At 43.9% G+C, this 12,891-nt stretch overlaps 1 protein-coding gene across 1 annotated transcript in view; it reads left to right on the top strand.

Moving 5' to 3' along the window:
- Nucleotides 1–3,911: 3,911 nt before the first annotated feature.
- The window catches only part of LOC145397532 (uncharacterized), a 47,644-nt gene continuing 38,664 nt past the window's right edge, over nt 3,912–12,891 (top strand). Inside the window, exons 1-2 of the mRNA XM_080270602.1 lie at nt 3,912–3,938; nt 5,374–5,547. Of these exons, the coding sequence (XP_080126728.1) occupies nt 3,912–3,938; nt 5,374–5,547 (201 nt within the window). The remainder of the gene's footprint in view (nt 3,939–5,373; nt 5,548–12,891) is intronic.

Here is a 12,891-nt window from a genome sequence, read left to right as displayed (position 1 = left end):
TTACCTACCTACCTACCTGTACCTATCTATCTGTCTATCCATCTATCTTTCTATCTACCTTCTTACCTGCCTACCTGTGTATCTATCTATATCTATCTGTCTATCTATCCATCTTACTTACCTACCTACTTACCTACCTACCTATCTGCCTATCAATCTATCTATCTGTATATGATCTATCTTACTATCTACCTTCTTACCTACCTACCTACCTATCTATCTGTCTATCTATCTATCTGTCAATCTGTTATTCAGCCATAGTCATAAATCACACTGTCTTTTTCCCTGTGTCGCCCCCGCCCTCCTGCGCGCAACAGATGGCGTCATACAACTTCAAATGGCAATGTGCAATAAAAATGAAGCCAGACTGATTCAAGGATTTTGATTTTACGCTTGAGAGAGAGAGAGAGACACACACACACACACACACACACACACACACACACACACACACACACACACACACACACACACACATTCTAATCTCGCCACATCACTCACTCAAAAATTGGTCCCAGATAAGAGAGAGAGAGAGAGAGAGAGAAGAATAAGGAGGAAGAAAGGAAGGAAGGGGGGTGGAGGGAAGGAAGGAAATATGAGAAAGATGGAGAAAGGAATGGAGAGAAGGGAGAAGGAGAGTGAGGAAGGGAAGGAGGGATGGGAGGAAAGTAAGGAAGGAGGGAATGGAGGGAAAGGAGGGACTGGAGAGAAGGAAGGAGGAATGGAGGCATAAAAGGAGAGACGGAGGAAGAAACTGGGAGATGGAGGGAAAAAATGGAGAGATGGAGGAAAGAATGGAGAGATGGAGGAAAGAATGGAGAGATGGAGGAAAGAATACACTGGAGAGAGGGTTATGTGGGTCATCTGTCCAACTTCTGACCTTACTGTGCTCAACCCGGGTCAGGGAGAGAGAGAGAGAGAGAGAGAGAGAAATATTAAACTGTATGTGTGAGTTTTTTGTGCGTGGAGAGAGAGAGAGAGAGAGAGAGAGAGAGAGAGAGAGAGAGAGAGGAGGAAGAGGAAGGAAGCAACGGTAGGCAGACTGGAAAGGAAGTGAAGGAAGAGAGAGAGAGAGAGAGAGAGAGAGAGAGAGAGAGAGAGAGAGAGAGAGAGAAGAAGGAAGCGACGGTAGGCAGACTGGAAAGGAAGTGAAGGAAGAGAGAGAGAGAGAGAGAGAGAGAGAGAGAGAGAGAGAGAGAGAGAGAAGAAGGAAGCGACGGTAGGCAGACTGGAAAGGAAGTGAAGGAAGAGAGAGAGAGAGAGAGAGAGAGAGAGAGCAACGGTAGGCAAACTGGAAAGGAAGTGAAGGAAGTGAAGGAAGGAAGAGAGGAAGGAATAAGGGAAGGGAGGGAGGGAAGGGAGGAGAAAAGAATGGAAGAAGGAAGGGAGGGAAGAGAGAAGGAAATGTAAGAAGGAAGGAAGGGAAGGAGGGAGGGAGGGAAGGGAAGCAGACAGAAAAGGAGGTGAAGGAAAGGTACACCATTACTGTGTCGACCCTTGCCCCCACACACCCACACCCACCCACACCCACACACCCACACCCACCCACACCCATACACACCCACGTCCATACCCACACCCTCACCCGCACCCACACATCCACACCTACACCCACACCCACACCCACACTCACACACACATCCAAACCTATACCCACACCCACCCACACCCTCACACACCCACACCCACACCTACACAACCACACCTACACACACACACACATCCAAACCTATACCCACACCCACCCACACCCTCACACACACACACACACACACACACACACACACTTACACACACACACACACACACACACACACACACACACACACACACTCACCATCAGGAGCGTGGGGCTATGGCAACTCACTCCCCTCAATTAGGACGAGGGAGACCAGCCTCACTCGTCCATGAGCGGTGTTGTGTGAAGAGTAAACCCCAACCAACCCTCCCATGTAAACCTTATAGTATCAGTCAGGTTCAAGCGCCTTAACCCACTAAACCACCAGGCGTCATTTGGTTATATGGTTACCACCCAGCGTAGTAAATGATTTTCTGGTCCATATGTAACTATCTGGCATGTCACTCATTTTACAGTCACTTGAAGGCATTACTACACTGACTGAGTGGATGATAGGCACACCTGCATTATACTCCATACTTCTTCCCCGTCATACTCCCGATGTGGTGGAGTATTGCTACCACCACCACCACCACCACCACCACCACCACCACCACCACCACCGCCACCACTACTACTACTACTACTACTACTACTGCTACTACTACTACTACTAGCACCATTACTACTACTACTACTACTACTACTAAATTCCCGCAAACATATCATTCATAATCATTCCATTCATGCCAAAAGCTCCATCTGTCCCTGAGTCCTTTGAAATACCCTTATAAATAGTTCTGTTTATCATTCCATCACTCTCACTGTGTTCCCTTTAACATACTCGACATTTGGCATTTCAAAATTTTCTTTAATATTCTCTTATTTTTTTTGACATGTTCCAAAAAAACCCATTTGCATTTTTTTTTTTTCAGTTTCAGATTTGCTTATTTTTTTTTTTTTTTAATTTATTTTTTTTTTTAATGCAGGTGCACGAGGCTTACATGAAGGAGTGTTAGTGCCAGCTTTAACCTATGGATGTGAGACTATGGTGTGGCATGAAAATGAAAAGTCAAGAGTAAGAGCAGTGGAGATGGGACTGCTGAGGAATGTATGTGGAGTACAGTGTGGATAGGATACGAAATAATGTGATTCGTGAAAGTTGCGGAATGAGGACGTCTATGGATGCCAGAATCGAAGAGAGTGTACTGAGATGGTATGGTCTTGTGGAGAGAATGGATAACAACAGAATGGTGAAAAAGTTATATCTGAGCGAATTTGAAGGAGGGAGGAGGCGAGGTAGGCCAAGGAGAAGGTGGAGGGATATGGTGGATGAGTGTGTGAGGAAGAGAGGTTTGGAAGTCGGTGAGGCTAGGGAACTGACAACTGGCTGGATGAATATTGTGAGAAGTGCATGATCAGGGATTTGGCACCCCTTTTTAACGTGGCAGCGTCCGGATTAACTCTATCGGATACGTTTATGTGAAGCTGCAGAATGTGGTGAATGTTTTTGACGTATCCGATAGAACCAGGATTCCGGGGGCATGAATGATGAGCGAATGGAAGCGTGGCCCATTGGATTAGGCAGATTTGGGCTATCTGGACATTGGTACTCACCCTGCCCTAGGGTCGGAAAGGAGGTCCGGATGATGATGATGATGAAGAAGGAACCAACATCACTTTCATCATACTCGTGACGTATCCAGCATGCCATTTTCAAACATTCCTTTCCATACCTGCTTTGAAGACATCTATAATTTTTTCCATCTATTCCAGAAGATCCGAATTTTAGCACTTTCAAAAAAATATTCTTATAAACAGTAACTTTTTTATCATTTTCATCACTTTCACCTTGTTCCTTTAGACATATCTGACCTGTAGCATTTTCAAAATTTCTTTTACATTCCCGCTTGGTAACTATTTGCATTTTATGTCAGGTAACAGATGTTGTGGTTCTCCTTGGTTACTAGTCAAATCAAGCCTCCAATGTAACTACGCTTGACCATCACTTATGCTGAAAGGGGTTAGGGATTATGTGGTTATAGTAAATGCCCTATAGTAGATGCTGTTGTAAGAGTCTCCTTGGTTACTAGTCAAATCAAGCCTCCAATCTAACTACCCATGGCCATCACTCATGCTGAAAGGGGTTAGGGATCTTTGCCAGGTGAAAGTAAACGCCTTACAGTTGGTCAAAACAGTATTCCTTGGCAGTTTTTATCTTGCTCTAGCTTGAAGGGAGGGCAGCGGTATAGTAGGGTTGTTACAGGGGTCATCTCTCGGCCTCAGACCAAAGATGACCATTGATGAACGCCTTGAACTGGTATTATAAGTGGCTGGCCCTGGACTGCTGGTGGTGGTGGTCATGTACTAGGTGTTGGTGCTGCCTTCATGCTGACCCCTGCTGAGGAGACCATGGCGCAATGGGGTACAGCGTAGACGGAAGGGAGGGGTGAGGAGCCAGGACTGATATTTTTTATTTCGATTATATATTTATTGCTTTATTCATAGTACATCGGGACCATTATGTATATATATTTCTTTCTTCTTCCTTCTGCCTGTGGGTGACTCTACACTGAGTGACAAGCCAAATGGTTTCCTGTACACCAGGAAAGCAATTACAACGCTGGGTATAAACCATATAACCAAATTATGGCGCCTGGTGGTTTAGTGGGTAATTAAGGCGCTCCAGTCGGATTGAGCCTGTGTAGGTCTAAGGTTTATATCCAAGGGGTGGTTGGGGGTTATTGCTCACGTAATGCCACTCGGAGATGAATGAGGCTGGTCACTCTCATCTTAATAGGAAAAAAATACTCTCCATTTACTTCTGTTTAGTATTATCTTTAACATTTAAGATTCTTCCCTCTAACATAAACTTCTAATCTCTCTCTCTCTCTCTCTCTCTCTCTCTCTCATAAAAACCATACACCACATCCTTACTTCCTCAACAGCGCTTTCTTATGTAAAGTACACAGGAAATTGCTGTGGTAAGTAGAGTAACATCCTTTTCCTCTTTCCCCTGCCTTTTCCCTTCCTCTTTTCCTCTTACTTTTTCCTTCCTCCTCCTCTTCCTTGTTATTGTTGTGTGTGTGTGTGTGTGTGTGTGTGTGAGAGAGAGAGAGAGAGAGAGAGAGAGAGAGAGGCCAAGGCGGAGTTCATGGACTGCCAAAAATTACCAGCAGTGACAACTAACGGTGGGACAGAGAGACATCTATCCTTATCACCATCCATTCTACAAATTATCGTAATCCCACCGCTGCCACCACACACGTCAAATCCTCAAGACGGGGCTGAAGGTGAGCAGGGGTACCGCGGGCCAGTCCCCTACCCTTAACCCTTTGAATAACAGGGCTACGCTTATGTCTACTCGTGTTATTATGGCTATCAACACGCTATTTTATTCACGCTAAGAGGGACATCTTGCGGTGAAGAGGTTGATATATACATGCTTTGGGTTTGAGAGGAGAGCCTGGGAGTCATCTCGTCCTTGGAGGTATAAGACATGCGACCATAACTGTAATGTTCAGGCTTCCCACACCCCGAAATATTGTACTGGGTGCTGCAGTAAGGTTAAGCTGAGGCTGCTACGATGGTTAACAATATGTACATAAGGCTGGGTGATGGCTGGATGGATGGATTTGTGACTACTCGTATGTGGATGGACGCTCCTAGTGAGAAGCTGTGTAAGTCTCCAGCAGACACTACATCCTATACATTGTGTTATGAGATGTTTACTTGTGCCTATATAATGTCTACAGTGGCATCGCTGGCTTAAATTTATTGCCACATCCACTGCAGCAGGGCGGGGTGTGGGAATGCGAAAGGAAATATTACCTTTGTGTGATGCTCCCACGGCTGAGACCTGCAGTGGCGAGGTGACTTCCGGGGCACCATCTCTGAAGCACTTAATCAACCTAGTGGCACAGTGCAGCGTGACTATAGCATGTTCACTATTCTTGCAGCGTGACTATAGCATGATCACTATTCTTGCAGCGTGACTATAGCATGATCACTATTCTTGCAGCGTGACTATAGCATGATCACTATTCTTGCAGCGTGACTATAGCATGATCACTATTCTTGCAGCGTGACTAAAGCATGATCACTATTCTTGCAGCGTATCTAAAACATGATCACTATTCTTGCAGCGTAACTATAGCATGATCACTATTCTTGCAGCGTGACTAAAGCATGATCACTATTCTTGCAGCGTGACTAAAACATGATCACTATTCTTGCAGCGTGACTAAAGTAATGTTCACTGTTCTTTTCCACTCCATCTACCTCAAAATGGCCACCTCTCCAACTTGAAGGATGAGTTGTAGCGGATAACACCAAAACATGATGCTAGTCACGAAGGAGTGTTATGGAATGGATGCAGCGCTCTTGCCTCTTTCTGACACTGAGTTACGTGGCACAAACTACAAAACGTTGAAAATCTAGGCCAATATAAGGTGATTGTACTATAGCATTGCGTGTGGGACAGCTTCACCACACAGCCAAACATGTCACCTGTCTCTCTCTCTCTCTCTCTCTCTCTCTCTCTCCATGACTCAAACATCACATACCTAACGCTGCCCCCCATCACCCCCTGAGCATACCTGTCTAATTCACACCTGCCACCACGTCTCCTTTACACCTCTCTCCACCTGATTCCGTATTTACACCCTCCCCTTTCCTTAACCTGTGTATAGGTGTAATTGTGTATTTTATTCTCTCACACCGATATCAAAAACATCATCAAAGCAGAATGATTCATGAGGCAAAAGATACGAATAACAAAATCAATTTCTAGGATTAAGTTGGTACGGGAAGTTGTTTATCCTGCGAACTTTATTTTTTTTATGCAAGGAAGAAGAACCAAAGGCCAGACTCTAATTATTTTACCTTTTTTTAATGTATTTCTGTCACCTCTATACAATTTTTAAAGAATTCGAAAAAAGACCTGTTGTAGCTATAGGGTATGGCCTCTCTCTCTCTCTCTCTCTCTCTCTCTCTCTCAACTTCATTTCATCGTGAAGAAATATATGCAAATGAATCGCAGAAATGAAAGCGTTAACAGTAAGTACTTTTGTGTGTTACATTTTCTGAAAGTTACTGTGAAGACGTTAACACACACACACACACACACACACACACACACACACACACACACACACACACACACACATACAGTATATTCATCCATCCATCCATCATCCAATCCTATGTTGCCCCATGAGGAGCGTAGGAGTCCGGGGCTAGGCAAGTTGGTCCTGGCATTTAATATTAACACTGATAATTTAATGAGGATACATTATAAAAAGCAATGATAGGGCAATAAAGGAATAGAAACCGTAACATAATAACAAAAAAAGTAATAATAATAATAATGATAATAATGGTGATAATAACAGTAATAATAATAGTGGTAACAACAATAATAATAATAATAAAAATAATAATAATAATAATAATAATAATAGTAGTAGTAGTAGTAGTAGTAATAGTTGTAGTAGTAGTAGTAGTAGTAGTAATAATAATAATAATAATAATAATAATAATAGTAGTAGTAGCAGTAGTAGTAGTAGTGGTAGTAGTAGTAATAATAATAATAATAATAATAATAATAATAATAATAATAATAATAATAATAATAATAAATCTGTTTACCCTCATACCCATTCCTCACAAATTTGGATCCAAGATGGTGGAGATGGCCATTGTCTTAAAGTGCATTGTGTCAAACCCTAACTAATCCCCTTCACTCTCTCTCTCTCTCTCTCTCTCTCTCTCAGTACGTTTACCAGTATTTCGTAATTTTATATAAAACAGAAATAATATTGTCAGTTTTCCTTCTGCTGCTGCTGCTTGGTATATGTCATTAGATAGATAGACAGACGGACAGAACTGTGATGTAGGTGATGTGATGATTGTGAGTGTAATAATAATAATAATAATAATAATAATAATAATAATAATAATAATAGCCCAGATTACAACTACTTCCTATTATTAACCCCGCTACAGAGCTCAGTGAGATGAATTTAATAACGAGGAGAGAGAGAGAGAGAGAGAGAGAGAGAGAGAGAGAGAGAGAGAGAGAGGAATGTGGATGTGGTGAGGCAGGTGTATGGATGGGGTGAGGCAGGTGTGTGGATGGGGTGAGGCAGGGTGTGTGGATGGGGTGAGCAGGTGTATGGATGGGGTGAGGCAGGAAGGTAAAGGTTAGGCAGGTATGAAGACTGGTCGAGCAGGCAGGGTGAGGCAGGCAAGTAGTCAGAGGTGAAGGGGCTAGGCAGAGATAAGGCAGGGGAGCGAATCGTGAGGCAGGAGAGAGAGAGAGTGAGAGAGAGAGAGAGAGAGAGAGAGAGAGAGAGAGAGAGAGAGAGAGAGAGAGAGAGAGAGAGAGAGATGGTCTGTGATGTAAGGGAAGAATCATGGCGACGTGGCCAGTAGTTACGCTAACCATCACAACTACCACCATTACCACAACTACCACCATTACCACAACTACCATAACTACCACCATTGTTACATCTACCGCATCTACTACCATAGGTATAATATCTACCACTACCACCACGACTACCACAATTACCCCAACTACCACCAGAATTATCACAACTACCACCACCACTACCACCACCATTACTGACACAACCACAGCTACCAACATTTCGTCACGTTTAGCGAAAGAAGTAACTACCACAACTACCACCATCATAAACATTGAGTAGAGAGAGAGAGAGAGAGAGAGAGAGAGAGAGAGAGAATAAATACTCGTCATGCTATTGAGATGTAAATAGATAGATGGATGGATAGATAGATCGATAGATAAAGACATTGACAGATAGATAGACAGACAGATAGATAGATGGATAGATAGATAGATAGGCTGATAGACATATAGAAAGAAACTGACTTATATTGACTGATAGATAGATAGATAGACCAAGAGATAGATGGAAAATTGATATGACTATGAACCACTTTGATAGTACTCTCTCTCTCTCTCTCTCACACACACACACACACACACACACACACACACACACACACACACACACACACACACACCTTCAGAGCAATATCACCGTTTTTTGTGGTTTTCTAAAGTTCCCCCCGACAAAGAAAACGAGGTGTGGTTAACCCTCTTCCCCTCCATATTGCGTGCAAGACTGCGTGTGCGTGTTTGGAGGCGTGCGTGTGCGTGTTTGAGGGTGCTTGCATGGCTGTGTGCGGTTGTGAAGGAGCCATAAGGATGTGTGTGTGTGTGTGTGTGTGTGTGTGTGTGTAAGAGAATTTCAATGCATTGTTAAGTACTTATCTCCAAAAGTGAATTCTCCAGAAGTTACATTTATCTATCTGTCTATTTACCTATCTATCTATCCATCTACCTATCTGTCTGTCTATCTACCTGTTTATCTTTCTGTCTATCTGCCTATCTATCTATCTATCTATCTGTCTGTCTGCCTATATAGCCAGGTACCTTAAATCCAGAAGGGGTGGCCAAGAACCAGTCACCTCATGTCACTACGCCATCACGTTGCCCTTTCCCCAGTTCTCTCTCTCTCTCTCTCTCTCTCTCTCTCTCTCTCTCTCTCTCTCACTGCCTCCTCCTCTAGTGACGTAATGTGACGGAGCTATGGCAGTTATTCAGTTACAATATTACGTAACATTTTGACATCAAATTGAATAGCATTTCGGTCGGGCTGTTAGAAGGAAGTCTATCTGTCTATCTATCTATTGCCAGACGCCTCAATCCCGTAAGGGGTGGCCACAAACAAATCGCCTCCATGTCGCCCTGTCCCCCCTCCATTTCACTGCCCTGCTCCCAGCTCACACACACCCCTTTCTCATATACCTCTCCACTCCATCCCTCCACATCATCCTTGGCCTCCCCCTCGCTCTCCCCCCCTCCACCTCACTCACCTACACTCTCCTCGTCAGTCTCTCACTCTCCATCCTCTCCACATGGCCAAAGGAAGAAAGTAATTTAATATAATGGCAAAATAACTTAAGGTAAAATTTTTAGTGCATTGGAATCACTTTCATCCACGTAGTTTGTCTGTCTTTTATCGCGGAGGCATTTTTGTGGGGTGAGAAGAAATGTGTGATGCTCTCTTTCTCTCTCTCTCTCTGTCTCTCTCTCTCTCTCTACTCACACACACACACACACACACACACACACACACACACACACACACATATATATATATACTCCCCCAGTATCCCTGCTTGTCGTAAAAGGCGACTAAAAGGGTTGGCGGAGGGTTAGTGCCCCTCCCCGGAAAACAACTAACTAAAGAAACAAACAAGAAGCCTCGGACAAGGACTGACCAAACGTTGACGACCCAGGACCGGACAAAGGACTTGGTAATGTGTACATGGAATGTAAGAGGAGCGAATGATGAGGTGAAAGAGAGAGAGATTGTCCAGGTGCTTGAGGATGCGAAAGTGGATGTATGTGGAATAACTGAAACAAAATGGAGAGGAGAAAGTGTGAGAGAATGGGAGTATGGATGGGGTATATGTGCAGGAGTAGATGAGAATGAGAGGGCAAAGGAAGGAGTGTGTATAGTTGTGAGTAAAAGATGGAAGAAGAGCATAAAACAGTATGGATCAGTTGGGTCAAGGATTGTGTGGGTAAAGTTGAAAGTTGGAATACAAATGTGGGGGATTGTGTGTGTGTATGCGCCAACGCAAGATCGTGCTAGAAGAGTGAGAGAAGAGTTCTGGACAAATGTGGAAGTGTGCATGGAAAAGTTTGGAAGGAATGAGAGAGTGTTTTTGATTGGTGATATGAATGGTAAAGTTGGTAATGTGAAGGTGGATGGAATAGTTGGTGAGTGGGGTGTGCCTGCTGAGATAGATGAGAATGGGAGTGCGTTAGTGGACATTTGTGCTGGGAGGGGGTTAGTGATAGCCAATACCCTCTTCAGGCATAAAATGATCCACAGGTATACATGGCGAGTGATGAGAAGGGTGGGTGGTGAACTGAATGAAAGGAAGGCAATGATTGATTATGTGTGTGTGGATGAAAGGATGCGAAGATGTGTAAAGGATGCAAGAGTGTATAGAGGTTGGGGGAGTGGACTTTCTGACCACTACTTGGTGGTGGCCAGAATTAGGATGCAAGTAAGGTGGAGGAATAGAAGAAGGGAAAGACGAGAGGAAGGAGTAGTTGCAAGGAGAGTGGAAAGGTTACAAGAGGATGAGAAAAAGGCAGAGTATAAGAGAGAAGTGGAGGAACGATTGGGCAAATATGAACTGGAGCAGATGGGAGACGTGGAAGGTGTGTGTAAGATATTTACAGAAGAAATATGTGCAGCATGTGATGTGGTGTGTGGAAGGAAGAGAAGACGGAGGGGGGTGCAAGGAACAGCGTGGTGGACAGAAGAGGTGAAACAGGCTGTGGCACAAAAGAAGAAAGCATACAATGAATGGATGAGAAATAGGGGCGTGGAAGAAGTTGAGAGGCGGAAGAGAGAGTTATATATGGAAAGGAAGAGAGAGGTGAAGATATTAGTAAGAGAGAGTAAGAAGAGAGTGGATGAGGAATTTGGAAGGAATTTGAGTGTAAAGTGGAGGGACTGTAAGAAAATGTTCTGGAGAGAAGTGAAAAGAGTAAGACAGGGTGGAAATGAAGTTAGCAGGGGAGTGAAAGATAAAAATGGTAGATTACTAGTGGAGAAGGGAGAAAAAGTGAGCAGATGGAGAGAACACTTTAAGGAATTGTTGAACGTAGAGGATGGAAGTAATGCGAGTATAAGTGGCTGGGGAATGGCTGGGAGAAGGAGGGAGGTGAGAAGACAGGAAGAAATTAGTAGGATAGAAGTTGTGGAAGCAATGAAGAAAGTTAAATCGGGGAAAGCCCCAGGAATTGATGGAGTGTGTGGTGAAATGCTGAAGCATGGGGGAGAGATAGTAGTAGAATGGATGTGGAAGATGTGCAGATTGGCCTGGGAGGAAGGTAGAGTCCCAGAGGATTGGAAGTCAGGTATGATTGTTCCCTTGTACAAAGGAAAAGGGGAAAAGAAGTGTGTGGTAATCATCGGTGCATTTGTCTTTTTAGTATAATAGGAAAAGTGTATGGTAGGATACTTATAGACAGAGTTAGAGAAAGAACAGAGAAATTAGTTGGAGAAGAACAGGGAGGTTTTAGGAAGGGAAGAGGTTGTGTAGATCAGATATTCATTCTTAGATCTTTAGTGGAAAAGTTTCTAGAGAAGGGAAAGAAGTTGTATGCGGCTTTCATGGATTTGGAGAAAGCATATGACAGGGTGGATAGACAAGGATTGTGGAAAGTGTTAAGAATATATGGAGTAGATGGGAAGTTGTTGAATGCTGTGAAGAGTATGTACGATGGTGCGAAGGCTGCAGTGCGTGTGGATGGTGAACTAAGTGAATTTTTCTCTTTGAAAGTTGGTTTGAAACAGGGATGTGTCATGTCTCCATGGTTGCTCAATCTGTACATGGATGGGGTAATAAAAGAGGTACAAGGTAGGGTAGTGGATGTTGGAGTGGCCCAGGTGAGAGAGGATAGTGTTTGGAAACTCCCTGTACTGTTGTTTGCAGATGATACTGTGTTGTTGAGTGAAGACGAAGGGGAGCTGCAAGGCTTGGTGGATGAGTTTGAGAGAGTGTGTAAGAAACGGAACCTAAAGGTGAATGTAGGGAAGAGTAAAGTGATGGTCTTTGAGAGAGGTGAAGTCAGTGAATGTACAGCGAGGTTGGATGGTGAGGAATTGGAAAATGTGAGTACGTTTAAGTATTTGGGTAGTGTGATGAGTAAGGATGGAGGTTTGGAGGGTGAAGTGCTTGAAAGGGTACAGCAGGGAAGAAAGGTTGCTGGTTCCTTGAAAGCAGTGATAGGAAACAGGGAAGTGAGCATGGAAGTAAAAAAGTTACTACATGACAGTATTGTGATACCAACTCTAACGTACGGAAGTGAAGCTTGGACATTGTTGGAAGGACACAAGTCAAGAGTGAGAGCAGTGGAAATGAGTTATTTAAGAGGAGCCTGTGGAGTCACGTGGAGAGACAGGCTGACGAATGAGGATATAAAGGAGCGTTGTGGTGTGGATGTGGATGTGATAGGAAGCGTTGTGAGGAACACACTGAGGTGGTTTGGCCATGTGGAGAGGATGGAGGGTGAAAGACTGACAAAGAGAGTGTATGTGAGTGAGGTGGAGGGTGGAAGAGGGAGGGGGAGACCGAGGATGAGATGGAGGGATGGGGTGGAGAGGTATATGAGAGAGGGGGGTGTGAGTTGGGAGCAGGGCAGTGAAATG

The sequence above is a fragment of the Coenobita brevimanus genome, chromosome 41, assembly GCF_032717465.1.
Source record: "Coenobita brevimanus isolate Jiangsu-jjx chromosome 41, ASM3271746v2, whole genome shotgun sequence".
Lineage (NCBI taxonomy): Eukaryota > Metazoa > Arthropoda > Malacostraca > Decapoda > Coenobitidae > Coenobita > Coenobita brevimanus.
This window is presented reverse-complemented; position numbering and strand designations above follow the sequence as displayed.